Genomic DNA, 14,300 nt, shown 5'->3' with positions numbered 1-14,300 from the left:
CATTTATCTGAAAATTCTCGTCAAACAAAATTGTGGAGGGTGGGTGGGGAATCCTTAGTACACACAGTTCAATTCATCAGTTCAACCTTACATTTCCACTAATATTCACCTCTACTATAACAATAATATCAGTAAAACTGATGAATGCTCCCCAAACTGCACGTAACCAATGAACTACTCCATATGATGAATGACTTGCACAATGATCAATAACTGTTGAAATATTGTTAAAATGAAGTTTTTAAAAAAAAATATAAGTTATAGTTGTGTTCGCATAAATTTCACTCAAGCACTTGTTCAGGCTCAACATTTGTACATCAAATTTACACACTAATAGCCCGAGACAGTCCAAGTACGTGTGAACTGCTAATTATAGGGTGATTATCTTAATCAACATTGACTATGCAGGGGTTTATTACGTTTTTGTCAGAATTTTTATGTGATACTAAATTGCGGCACCTTGGGACAACGTAATAAACCATGTCTATTTTACATAGTTTGTATAGAAATGGTTTTGTGTTTCAATATTCTGACATAATAAGCATCCAAATTTAAACCATGAACGTAAAAACGAAGTTCCAATATACTTATTTGTGTGATATATGATCAATACCTGTTCAAAAACTGCTGAAATAAGGAACTTTTTCCTCATATAAGGTGTATGTTTTGAGTGACCTTGACCGTTCCAAAATGACCTTGAGAGACTTTGGTCCAAAAAATCAATAACTGTTGAAATCTACTTAAAATGAAGATTTTTTTTTATAAACAAGGTATATGTTCTGCATGACCTAGACCTTTACAAAATGACCCTGAGTAACCTTTGTTTGAAAACCATTAGCCTGTTACTTAATTGTGTGATATATGATCAATGCCTGTTCAAAAACTGCTGAAATAAGGAACTTTTTTCTTATATAAGGTATAAGTTCTAAGTGACCTTGACCTTTCAAAATGACCTTGGTCCAAAAGTCCCCTGTCCAAAGCAATATTTCTGATGAAAGGTTTAGGAGATGGGAACTTTTATAGTAAAAATGTTGAAATAAAGAAAAAAGAGCATCCATTCCCCCATTTTGCTATGTGCATGGAGATTGTTGCACATAAAGCTAATTTTTATGACATCATTGCATAGCAGTTGTTTGTTATAAAATGACTCAAGAAAATTTAACAAACTGAGTAAATACCCACATACGGAAGACAAAATACCCATTACTGTGAATTTGTTTTGCATGTGTTGCCTTCTGCTACCAAATATCAGAAATTTAATCTAATAACTCATGTTTATGGTACTCCAATATTCACTTACAACATTCTTAAAAATAATCTTTAAATCAAGGTGATATTTTTTTCTCAGTCTATCCTTTTTTCTCAATCTATCCATGTGAATAAATTTTCAAAAGATTTCATCCAATTACCTTGACTAGAAAGTACTCTCTTTTATAGAATCCTACACAAATTGAATCTTTACACCAGCTCATGGCTTTTGGAACTTCATACAGAGTGAGCTCTTCCTAAAAAAGATTAAATAACCATTTGCCTCTTCACAATTTCTTATAAAGTTATAAATATTTCACAACCTTTTCTTTTGTTTTTTTTTAATATAAATTCCATGTTTTAATATTTGTTGTTGAGAGTATATGAAAAACAAGAGGCCCAAGGGCCTAGAATCGCTCTTCTGATAAATTGTACAACCCCACCATTTCTATTCTTAGCCTCTTAGTATTCTAACTCTTTAGTTAAATCCTAAGAATTCAAAAAAAGTAGGTCAATGTGACCTACTTTTTGGTTTACACATTTTGAGAACCCAAGAAATATCAACTGAAAAAGTTTGATGATTTTAAGCCAATTAGTATCTGAATATTGAAATATAGCTGTCAAATTCCAATCGTAGGTCATGGTGACCTACTTTTTGGTCATCGAACTCCGAACATGCAAGACCCATCAACTGACAAAGTTTGATGACTGTAGGTCAAATAGTATCTGAAACATATAAATATAGCCGTCAAATTCCAAAAGTAGGTCAAGGTGACCTACTTTTTCGTCAACACCCTTCAAACATGCAAGACCCAACAACTGACAACGTTTGATGACTGTAGGTCAAATAGTATCTGAATTATATAAATATAGCCGTCCAATTCCAAAAGTAGGTCAAGGTGACCTACTTTTTGGTCAACACCCTTTGAACATGTAAGACGCATCAACTGACAAAGTTTGATGACTGTAGGTCAAATAGTATCTGAAATATATAAATATAGGTGTCCAATTCCAAAAGTAGGTCAAGTTGACCTACTTTTTGGTCGAAACCCTTTGAACATGCAAGACGCATCAACTGACAAAGTTTGATGACTGTAGGTCAAATAGTATCTGAAATATATAAATATAGGTGTCCAATTCCAAAAGTAGGTCAAGTTGACCTACTTTTTGGTCGAAACCCTTCGAACATGCAAGACCCATCAACTGACAAAGTTTGATGACTGTAGGTCAAATAGTATCTGAATATATAAATATAGCCGTCAAATTCCAAAAGTAGGTCAAGGTGACCTACTTTTTGGTCGACACACTCCGTTGACTCAAGATGCATCAACTGTCAAAGTTTGATGATTGTAGGTCAAATAGTGTCTGAAATATAGTAATTTAGCTGTCAAATACCAAAAGTAGGTCACGGTGACCTACTTTTTGGTCGACACAAACCGAAGACGAAGACGCATCAACTGACAAAGTTTGATGATCCTAGGTTTTACAGTGCCCAAAATATGCATCTAAAATTGAAAATGTGAAATTTGAATATCTGCAAAATTCAAAAAGTAGGTCACTGTGACTTACTTTTTTATAAATATGTTTCAAGGCCTCAAGATGCATCAACTTATAAGATTTGATGATTCTAAACCTCTCGGTATTTGAAATAACAACTTAAAATATATCTATAAATGATAAGCCATAAAATTCAGAAAGTAGGTCACGGTGACCTATTTTTCAGTTGACGCATTTCAAGGTCCCATGATCCACCAACTGACAAGTTTTGATGATCATAGGCTTCAAAGTGTCCAAGATATGCATCAAAATTAATTTTAAAATAAATACCTGCAAAATTCAAAAAGTAGGTCACCGTGACCTACTTTTGAGACAACTTGACACAAGGTCCTAAGATGAATCAACTGTCAAAATTTGATGATCCTAGTCCTTATAATGGCTAAAATATCTAAGATTTAAGGAATTTAAAAAAATTTTAAATTTAGGTCAACTTTGAAGTGACCTTGAGACCACGCCCTTTGCCCCAGGGTAATGCCTTGAACAATTTTTAATCTACAACATATCCTCATCCTTATGTGTAAGTTTGGTGATAATCTGCCCTGTGGTTCTTGAGAAGAAGATTTTTTAGCAACCACTACTTTTGTTTGTATTTTCCTGATTATCTCCCCTTGTTAAAGGGTCACATCCCTTTATTTAGTATGTATGAAAGCCCTTGGGCCAATGATACCCTGTACCAAATTTGAAAGAAATTGGCCAAGGGGTTCTTGAGTTATAGCCCTTTTTCTAAAAAGTTTACGCACACCGCACAAATGGCCATAGCATTAGCTCTTTGAGCCTTTGGCTCAGAAGAGCTAATAAACATAAATCTAAATTATTGCATAGTAATAAAATTGAATTACCTTCAAGTCATGAAAATTTTTGTTTTTCCAAAACATGATCTACAACAAAACAACCTATATTAGAAACCATAACATTTTGATGTAACTAACATTCTACCATGTTTATTGGAAAGATCAAAGGAATGCCGCAGTCATTATTCTATGATATACCTTCATACATATTAACTGATTATGAGAAAATTGATACTCATCTCGCTTGCACTTTGAGTTTTGCTAATGCAACAATCAAGTCGATGACTGATAATTCAATTTTATGATCATAACAAGAGGCCCACAGGCCTTATCGGTCACCTAAATACTAGTGAAAAAGTATCACTACTTCCATGGGTTATGAAATCTAGAAAAAAAATTCCTGTTCTGAATATCTAAGCTAAATTCTAATGTTCGGTAACAGTATAAAACAAGATGTGTTCTTAAAACTTCACTGCCCTCAAAAGTGCATACACTGATGAAAGGCTTTAAATAATAGGTGTATTAACATTAAAACATCAAAAGATATGACTAATTTGGACTCATCCTAAAGTCATAACCCTGGGTTGTGTAATTCACCATTTTTTGTACATCATTTTCTGCTATTCCTAAGTATGCATTTAGATTTTATATAGTATCTGCAAACTTAGACATAAATACTATATATTAAGTTTGGCCCCACCCTGGGGTCAAAACCCTTACTCTGGGGAAAATCAAATTTACAATTTTGGTAAAAGACTACCTGCTCTATCCATTTAGTTTCAATTTAGTATCAAAAGCACTAAAAAAAATGTTATTTAAGTGTTTTACACATAAACACTATATAACAAGTTTGGCCCCGTCCTGGGTTCAAAACCCTACCCCGGGGATCATGAAATTTACAATTTTGGTAGAGACTTTCCTGCTCTACATTACTATGCATTTAGTTTTTCTTTACAATTTATGTTTGCCTTGTTCCAAATATGTTTCATACCAAATTTGAAAAGAATTGGAATGACAGTTATCAAGAAGTTAAAAATGTCTATTCTTCACACACTCAATAACTGACCATTTTGGCCCTACCCCGATACCAAAACCCCTACCCCTGGAATAATCAAATTTACAATTTTGGTAAAGGACTATCTGTTCTTTCTAAATATCTATTTACTTTCAATTTAGTATCAATACCATTAAAGAAGATGTAATTTAAGTGTTTTACACATAAACACTATATAACGAGTTTGGACCCGCCCTGGGATCAGAACACCAACCCCGGGGATTATGAAATTTACAATTTTGGTAGAGACCTTCCTGCTCTATATCACTATGCATTTAGTTTTTCTTACATGCGTGTGGTTCTTGAGAAGAAGATTTTTGAAAATTGGTCAATTTTGGGCAGTTTTTGCCCCACCCCTAAGACCCCAGACAATTTATGTCCCCCTTGTCCAAATGATGCTGCATATCAAATTTGAAAAGAATTGGATTGGTAGTTATTTAAAAGAAGAAGTTAAAAATGTTTAATTGTTAACGGACGAAAACCAATTGCAATAGGTCACCTGAGTTTACTCAGGTGACCTAAAAATCAATATGTTGTAAAACAAATTCATAAAAGACTGAAGAACATTTCTCATTCAGTATAAACCAATCATCTGCATTCCGAGAGTGATACACATGTAAACATGGCAATGCATAAACAAGTTTTGCTTGAACTGTATTCAAAGCAATTATATCGATATAATCTGTTAATATCAAAATAAATACTTGAAATATTTATTCTCAAAATAGATTTTGAATACCCCTACCATCTAACTTTTTTTCAGCAAAAAACAATGTAGGCCGTTTCGGAAACTGTCATGACATTACAGTGACCTAATTTGTAGCTATATAGGAAAACGATTGGCTGTATATTTCTAAGCAGTAGTAGAATAGTAATAAAGTTCTTGTCTTTGTGTATATTGCAGGATAACCTCCATGGTCTCAAAATGTTGTTTGAAATATATAAGACTTGCTTTTATATTTCAAAACAACATTCTCAATCTCAGAGGTTATCCTGCAATATACACGAAAATGAGATCATTATTTCTTAATTAAAATATGTTTAGCTCTTGAAAAACAAAAAACAACCCGCCGGGAATTTTTTTTATTTTTCTGAACTTGCGAATTCCGGAAAATTTTCCATGTCCTACTCCGGTATTTACACGTCTTGTTTACATTTCCAGTATAGCAATATGAAAAGCCACGTGTAGAAAATAGATCATATGGTTTTCTTGATTTCTTATGGGTATAAATTAAAGGAAGGAATTAATGTTCTTCCTATCTTGAAAAAAATTGGTATCTTTCTCTGTTTGAAATTAAAGCTTAACCTGGAATTGGTCTGTGAAATAAGCATAAATTGATATCCATCAGGCATCAATTATGCCAATTGTAATTGAGATAGACCAAATTGTCTATGCCAATTTTCTAGGTTTAGAGCAATCGGTTATCCCAAAGGACCTTGGTCAGTTGTCATCTGATAAACGTTATGAGGAAAGGAGGGTATTGTTATGGAAATGGAGAGAAAATATGCTTTCTAAGTACATTAGAATTAGATAACAATGTTTTAAATTTGTGTTATTTTTTTTCAATGTTGTGGTCTATGTCAATACAATAAGGTCTATGTCGTCTTGTTTTGGCATAGACCCGTGGTCTACACCAAGTTTTAAACCAATTTCGAACACTGTATTTCTAACCTGTAGTTTTCTTCTGACAGCCACACAGAGTCGTAACATGCACTGATCTCCTCCAGACAGAGACTTGGCATTCTGAAAGATAAATGTATTCAATGAAGTGATTTTCCAACCAAACAACCAAATAAACTACAAATTTTGATATAGCTTTGAATCACTTTTTCCAACTGTCAGCAGAGTAGTTTGAAAGTGTTAAAATATTTCAGAAAAACATTTATCAAAGAAAATAAAATGTAGCAGAAGTTTGTGTAATGAAATCAGAAAGTATATCAAAACTAGAAACTTTAAATACCTGCACATCCACAGCAAACAAAGTGGCCCCCTTTGTTTTGTTCATACATACTATTAATTGGAATGAATTGAGGTCATGGACACTGATTACATTTTCTGAAATAAGATATATCACAGACTTCATAATTTAATTTATAGGCCAAGATTGAGCATTTCTAGAGTTTTACAACTAACTAAATAGACCCTATATGATTTTAAGAAGTCCAGGAAAAACATGAAAAACAAATAAGAAATCTACTGCATAGTCTTAACACCAATAAATTGATGATTTATCAATGTACCGAACATTTACAGATTTATTGTTTCACTGGTTGAATTCAAATATGTATTAAGTAAAAGTTCTAAGTAATTATTGTAGCATATTTTAAACTCTGTTTAATGATCAAGTTTTCAATAATTGAAATATCACTATTGATAATAAGACATTTAAAATGTTTCTGTACTCTTCAATCCACACAATATAATTTGAAATTTAACATGTCAGCGTGCAGTTCCTACATCAAAATGATCCTCCCAGCATTGGTCATCACCGGCACAACAAATGATGAATATAGCAAATTATTTCCCAGATCCCTGCATTACATTGTAAATGGAGCCCATTGTATATACATAAAATGTTGCAGGCAGTAACACAAGTATATATGATAACCATTTCAAGCTATTTCAAGTGGTATTGGTGCAGGAAAACTTTGTTCTCTATCAAGAATGTGGTTAAAGCAAGATTTATTTGTGATCTGTGAGCCATATATGTATGTAGTGAGCTGTGAGCCATACATGTATATAGTGATCTCTGTATCTGAGTATGTAGTAGGAATCCTTTGGGGTGCTATATATGATCAATAAAAAGTTTGACATTTCTGAATAACCTTTCAAGAATTTTTGCAAGAACAATTTCATTGGAAGACAAAAAGGTTGCCCTACTGTGACCCTGAGCAGGAAGTTGTTAGAGCCTTATGTAGCAAACTATGTGAGTGGATGAAATGATCTAATCTTTATTGGTTCAAAATTGTTACCTGATAGACTGATGAGTAAAAAGAGTTCTGGCACTGCTGATAACTGTACAAGATAAGAATTGTAAAATTCAGACATACAATTATTTATATGTAATCATAGATACAAGTTTATTAATGTGGGAATAAAAATGTACATTACAACATACATGTACCTGTAATCCTAAAAAGAAATAAACAAAGGAATATTTAAGACATCAAAATGGATAGTGACTGATATTTAAGAAATAATTTTCATTTTTGAAAATACATAAGGGTAGAAATTGTGATGCTTCACGCCGGCATACTTAATGAAACCTGTTAGCGTTTCATGAAAAGTATGCCAGTGTGAAGGATTTCAGTTCTGCAGTTCATACCCTCAGGTATTTTCAAAAATGAAATCTATTTCTTATATCTACATTTTATTTTCATTTCTTCAGAATTCTCAGCCATTGAAATAGATGTACTATATTCATAAAGATTCATATGTGCAAACCTGTCCCAAAGGGTCACAACATAACCATACAAGGTCAAAAGTCATGTTATGACATGTAAGGTCCTGTGATAAGGAATCAATATACAAAATATGAGAGCCCTACCTTGATATTGCCTAGATTAACTTCTTTTAAAAGTAGGTCAAAATCAAAGGTCAAGGTTACAAGGTCAATAAGAGGTCCATGGGCCACATCTTTCAATGTAGTAATCTTGGCCCATATTCAAAGATTTTCCCAACATATATTCATATGTAAGACTTTGATCCCCTCATGTGGCCCCATCCTACCCATGGGGGCCATGATGTTAACAACCTTGAATCTGCACTATGTCAGGAAGCTTTCATGTAAATTAATGTAAACTTTTCTGACCCAGTGGTTTTTGAGAAGAAGATTTTCCCTATATATTTGTATGTAAAACTTTGATCAGCTCATGTGGCCTCATCCTACCCTCGGGGGCCGTGATGTTGACAAACTTGAATCTGCACTATGTCACAAAGCTTTCATGTAAATGTACACTTTTCTGGCACAAAGGATCTTGAGAAGATTCTAAAAGATTTTCCCTATATATTTGTAAGTAAAACTTTGATCCCCTATTGTGGCCCCAACCTTCAACCATGGGCCATGATTTTAACAAACGAAAGGTCTTGTCATAAGGAATGCATACATGAAATACAAAAGATATATCTCTCACCATAAATAATACTTTGAAATTTGAGTAAAATTCCTAGGTCAAGATCTCAAGGTAAAAAATCATGGTATGAAATATAAGGTCTTGCCATAGGAAATCTTTATATAAGGTATGAAAACCCTATCTTAAATACATGTAGTTCAGGAGATATAGTCTAGTTTAGGTTTTCTTCAAAGTATGTCAAACTCCAATGTCAAAAGCTCAAAAACTTGAATCTGCACTATGACAGGAAGCTTTCTTGTAGATATATACTTTTCTGGCCCAGTGGTTCTTTAGAAGAATAATTTTAAAGATTTTCTCTATATATTTGTATGTAAAACTTTGATCATCTATTGTGGCCCCATCCTACCCCCAGGGGCCATGATTTTAACAAACTTGTATCTGCACTATGTCAGGAAGCTTTCATGTAAATTTGTACTTTCCTAGCCCAGTGGTTCTTGAGAAGAAAATTTTCAAAGATTTTACCTATATACATGTATTCGCATGTAAAACTTTGATCCCCTATTGTGGCCCCATCCTACCACTGGGGGCCATGCTTTTAACAAACTTGAATCTGAACTATGTCACAAAGCTTTCATGTAAATTTGTACTTTCCTAGCCCAGCGGTTCTTAAGAAGATTTTTAAAGATTTTCCCTATATATTTGTATGTAAAACTTTGATCCCCTGTTGTGGCCCCATCGTACCCCCAGGGGTCATGATTTTATCAAACTTGAATCTGAACTATGTAAGGAAGCTTTCATGTAAATTTCAGCTCCTCTGGCGCAGTGGTTCTTGAGAAGATTTTTAAATGACCCCACCCTATTTTTGTGGTTATCTCCCCTTTGAAGAGACATGGCCCTTCATTTGAACAAACTTGAAAGCCCTTCACCCAAGGATATTTTTGGCCAAGTTTGGTTGAAATTCGCCCAGTGGTTCTGGAGAAGAAGTCAAAAATGTGAAAAGTTTACAGACGGATGGACAAAACAGGCAATCAGAAAAGCTCACTAGAGCTTTCAGCTCAGGTGAGCTAACAACAGGTGTCTGACAGAAAAGCTCAGTTGAGCTACTAAAGTCATTATATATATAAATATTAATCAGATTCATCTTACACTCTAAAACTTGTGTATTATTCATTACCTGTGTGATCGGTTTCTTTCCAAAATTTTTGTTTGAGCGCTCCAACACAACATCATATTTATTTTCCCCTGAAATAATTTATCAAAATCACTTTACATAAGTATTTCTTTCAAAATATCTTTGAATGCTTGATAAATAGATATCATGAACAGTAATTCATCAGCTAAGATTCAGCAAATAATAACCCCTCTCCCCATTATGCATTGATTAGGACAAAAAACTCTGAAGAGCATATTTTCAATTCAAGACTTTTGAGTCAGACCCATTCATTATCATTTCAGGGTTGGAAATTAAAAACAGCCTGAGACTGTCTATTTCTCAGGTGGGTGGGGATAAATTTCATTGATAGCCCAGTGGTTGGGCTAATTTTAACAGCCAGTGTATAATAAAAGTCACCAATAAGCTTTATTAGTAAATTCATTCATTTAAAATAATAAACATCACAAGCTGAAGATCACAACTGGCAGATTTTGAATAGGGCTGGTAACTATTGAGTGTATAGGCAGCCCTGAGACTGGCTCATATTTTCATTGAGTTTCCAACTTTAATCATTTATACATTCAGAGGAATAACCTCATATCAACCTGTAACACATTTCCTAAAAGTCAGAATACATTCAGAAATTAAACATAAGATAGCATCATGTTACCCACCTATACCCCTCTTTATTCGATACTGAAGAAGATGCCCTTCCTTTGTTCCAACAAGCAAGATGTCACCTGAAATATTGAAAGAAACACAATTGAATATATAACAGTGTCTTTATTCATCCATCGGAAGATGTCATTATAACCCCAGTCAATTTATTGTCAATTATTTAGACATGGTACGTCATATATCTGTTAAAAACATCCTTTTCATAGAAAAAGCTACTATTCAAAATACATGGTAAGCTTAATAGTGGAAAGTGGCATTGCAGACAATCAAGTTGAGGAGGAATATTTGAAAAGTAATAATGATAGGAAAATCTTATTTTACAGAGTCTTATTATAGACATAAGTTTCTGTGTGAGAATAATCAACATATGAAAGGTTTTGATCAAACATTGTGTATGGTATAAAATCACAGAATGCAATCACACACAGAGAACCAGGACAAGTTCATAGCGGTAGATGATTTCCAAACAGAAATCAGGACCAACAACATGGAAAGTCATAACTAATCCATAGCCTAGGAGAGTTCAGAAAAACCCTTTATAAAATCTATTGACATAATCAGGTCCAGCACAATTTCTATATTTAGTTATGTAGCTTTTAATTATTAAGCTATGTAGTTTTATAAAGCTATTTGAAATAGCTTGATTAAGCTAGTTTGGATTGAATCAAATTTAATTTCTAAAGTGCAATGGCATAGCCAAAAACTCACACGATAATTTTTGAACATGTTCATACTTTGAGCTAACCACAACACTGTTCTAATTAGAATTCATAACAATACTTCGTCATTTTAAGAATAATTTCTTATGTTTTGCTAACTGTCCAACACACTGTGAATAAATATGATGACTTTACAATGTGGAATCTGATTGCCAATCAATTATTCATTTGATCCTCATCGAATTTTATTCTATGCTGATGATTGGATAACTGTTAATTAACAACATAATAATCCTAAACAAATTCTTCCAAAGGGATGTGGTTTAAGAAGTATTTTTGTTTACAGTATGTTGTATGGAGTACAAGAATAAAATATTTTCACTCAGTGAAATTTGATTTTTATGCTTTTAGAAATTGATTTAATTAATGATTTGAAATAGTTAAATCAAGCTATTTCAAATTATATCTTTATAAAGCTATCATGATATAGCTAAAAGTAGAGATTACACGTGCAATGACCATATCATGCTTCGCTCGGTCCAACGGTCACAGCGTATATATATTATAGCGAGCGCAGCGCGCTGGCTCGTACTGCGAGCTCTAATGACTAGAGCGCGGGAAATAATCTGAGCTAAATCTAAACCTCTAACAAGGAAAATTTTTTGACGCCAATCCCAGAAGTCCCTTGTCAAAAATGGCTGAGATCTCGCAAAGTCACACCTTGGAATATGATTGTGAACTTACGTGGATTATCATCCTAATCTTGTGGCCTCCTAGTTCTAAAATTCAGTGCACCATTAGGCGAAATGTTTAATGAAGTGCAATGTTTATGAAAGGCAGGTCAAGATGATGTGTGATGTCATGTCTACATTTTGACGTCGTCATAATAAGACTGACAGTGGCAGATCTAAATACGTACTTGTTATTTCCATTTGTAAAAGTCATACTACCGGAACAATATTGAATATACGTAAACATAAGGCATACGTAATATAGCATCGAATACAAATTGTGTATAATTGACTGCAAACCATAAATCTGATTGAAATACTAAATTCTCAATAGGAATTTATTATTCTATGTGTGAGGGAGCACAGGTACTGAATTAGTGCTATTCAAATTTTTTTTTTTTTTTTTTTTTTTTTTTACAAAATATTGATGGAATTCGGTCGGATTGAAAATTGAAAACATTTCTTAAAGATCTTTTTTTTTTCTGCGACTAAAAATAATGAGTGCTTGAATTCATTTCCTTTTAACATGTCCGGTAATGCAAACCACGATGACCCCCCCCCCCCCCCCCCCCCCCCTCCTTCATGATAACCATACATGCCACTTGCTATTAACTACTGTAAAATCATTATAATCAGTACATATACAATGGAGTACTTCGTCAAAAATGTTTTTACATTTGAATTAAGAATTCATAATTTTATGAATGTACACTATAAACGTACAAAGATTTATTTATAATTTTTAAACGATAAATCATGCATGTGCTTTAGTTATTATATTACAAATTGGAGATAATGAATTTGTTAAAAATGTGACATTGCTTTTGTGATTCTTTTGCCACAATTTATGACCTTATAAGCGTAACGTAAAGTGACACCAGTACCGTGCACTTAGTGTTCATCATTGTGTTACAACTAGGATTATATACAATATTATAAACATTGTTCTAATTCTATTTTGGAACATACCATTGCTACAAGGGGATTATCATATTTCATTTTTTAAAAATTAGATAGGTGCGCATGGGTGTGTGTGTGTGTGTGTCCGCGCGTATACATGCCCAATAGTTGAATTTATCGATTTATTTTTAAATTATCATTATATTGAAATGCGTTTTATGTTCAAAGGCAGTGCTGTTTAAACACAGTTTTACAAACTTGAAAGATTTGGGCATTTTTATCATACAGTAACTTGAAAAGATTGAGAGTTTTAAAAAAGGAAAGTTGAGGCAGTCGACTGCTGAGAGCATACAGTTCAGAACAGGTCGTGCATCAAAGGTTAAACAAGTCACAGTGAAGGCAGCAGAAATAAAATGTATATATAGCATAAAAATATTTCAATCACATTCATGTACACACGTTTTAACAGGTTGGGAACACTTCCCCAATAGCGAAATATTCTCGCTAAAACGCGATTATCCCTCTTTAGCGAGAAATAAACATGACCATAAACAGGTGTTTTGGCGTCTTTATTGAAAATAATGGCAAATCCCGTGCAACGCTGAATAAGTGCGACACTCACTCAACATGATGCGAATTGTTTCTACGAAATTGACAACATAGTCATGAAATTGCATATCAAAGTTGCTGCGTAAGAGGGAAGCAGTCTGAAAGCCAATACACATCGTGAGTGTTTTTGTTTTGATTTATATTTGCAGATGTATCAGACATTTTAGCACTTTTTCTTCTTTTCACGTGAATCACGAAGATATGTACTCCACCGGTGTTTTTCTCGGTTGAACGGGATATATTTATTCTCGCTAGAGAGGGATAATCGCGTTTTAGCGAGAATATCTCGCTACAGGGGAAGTGTTCCCAACCTGTTTAATGATTTTTAATATAAAACCCTGGGAGAAAATTCATGTCATGAGTATTTGGCAAATAGATATTGTTTAAATTGAACCTGATCAAAGCATGAACATTACAAAATATGTACATTCAAGAAGCTGCGCTCGCTCAAACGGTAGCACCGTCAACATATTAGGAAATCCTCCAAATGAGCAAGTATATACTAAGCAGGAACAAATATCTTACCACTGCAAGTAATTGATTCAATTTTTAGCGGCAACTTCTCTAGTAAAGTTGTAGCTTCATATGCATCATGCATCTTGTTTTCTATTAAATATTTCTTGATCTAAGCCATAGTATAAAAGACAGCCACAGAATTAAAGCTGAAAAAGTCAGCAGTCATTCTACTTCTAGTTTCTCTTTCCCTCTCACATGACACATACGAAAAGTATCTTCTGAGATTAAAGAGCTAGATAGTGTATCTCGATTCCAATCAAAAATGATTATTATCCCGACTACATTGAAATATCTTTGTCAGTGAATGTATAAATTATTGCTTGTAATATA

At 33.5% G+C, this 14,300-nt stretch overlaps 1 protein-coding gene across 1 annotated transcript in view; it reads right to left on the bottom strand.

The window, feature by feature from the left end:
* LOC125650599 (vam6/Vps39-like protein) overlaps positions 1–14,191 on the bottom strand; it is a 32,421-nt gene extending 18,230 nt beyond the window's left edge. Inside the window, exons 1-8 of the mRNA XM_048879030.2 lie at positions 13,980–14,191; positions 10,552–10,617; positions 9,899–9,966; positions 7,624–7,666; positions 6,612–6,706; positions 6,323–6,394; positions 3,645–3,683; positions 1,410–1,505 (exon numbers count right to left, since the gene is read on the bottom strand). Coding sequence (XP_048734987.1) covers positions 1,410–1,505; positions 3,645–3,683; positions 6,323–6,394; positions 6,612–6,706; positions 7,624–7,666; positions 9,899–9,966; positions 10,552–10,617; positions 13,980–14,052 — 552 coding nt within the window. The 5' untranslated portion in view covers positions 14,053–14,191. The remainder of the gene's footprint in view (positions 1–1,409; positions 1,506–3,644; positions 3,684–6,322; positions 6,395–6,611; positions 6,707–7,623; positions 7,667–9,898; positions 9,967–10,551; positions 10,618–13,979) is intronic.
* Positions 14,192–14,300: the final 109 nt, after the last annotated feature.

The sequence above is a fragment of the Ostrea edulis genome, chromosome 5, assembly GCF_947568905.1.
Source record: "Ostrea edulis chromosome 5, xbOstEdul1.1, whole genome shotgun sequence".
Classification (NCBI taxonomy): Eukaryota; Metazoa; Mollusca; class Bivalvia; order Ostreida; family Ostreidae; genus Ostrea; species Ostrea edulis.
Note: the sequence above shows the minus strand (reverse complement) of the source record. Positions and strands in the feature narration are given on the sequence as shown.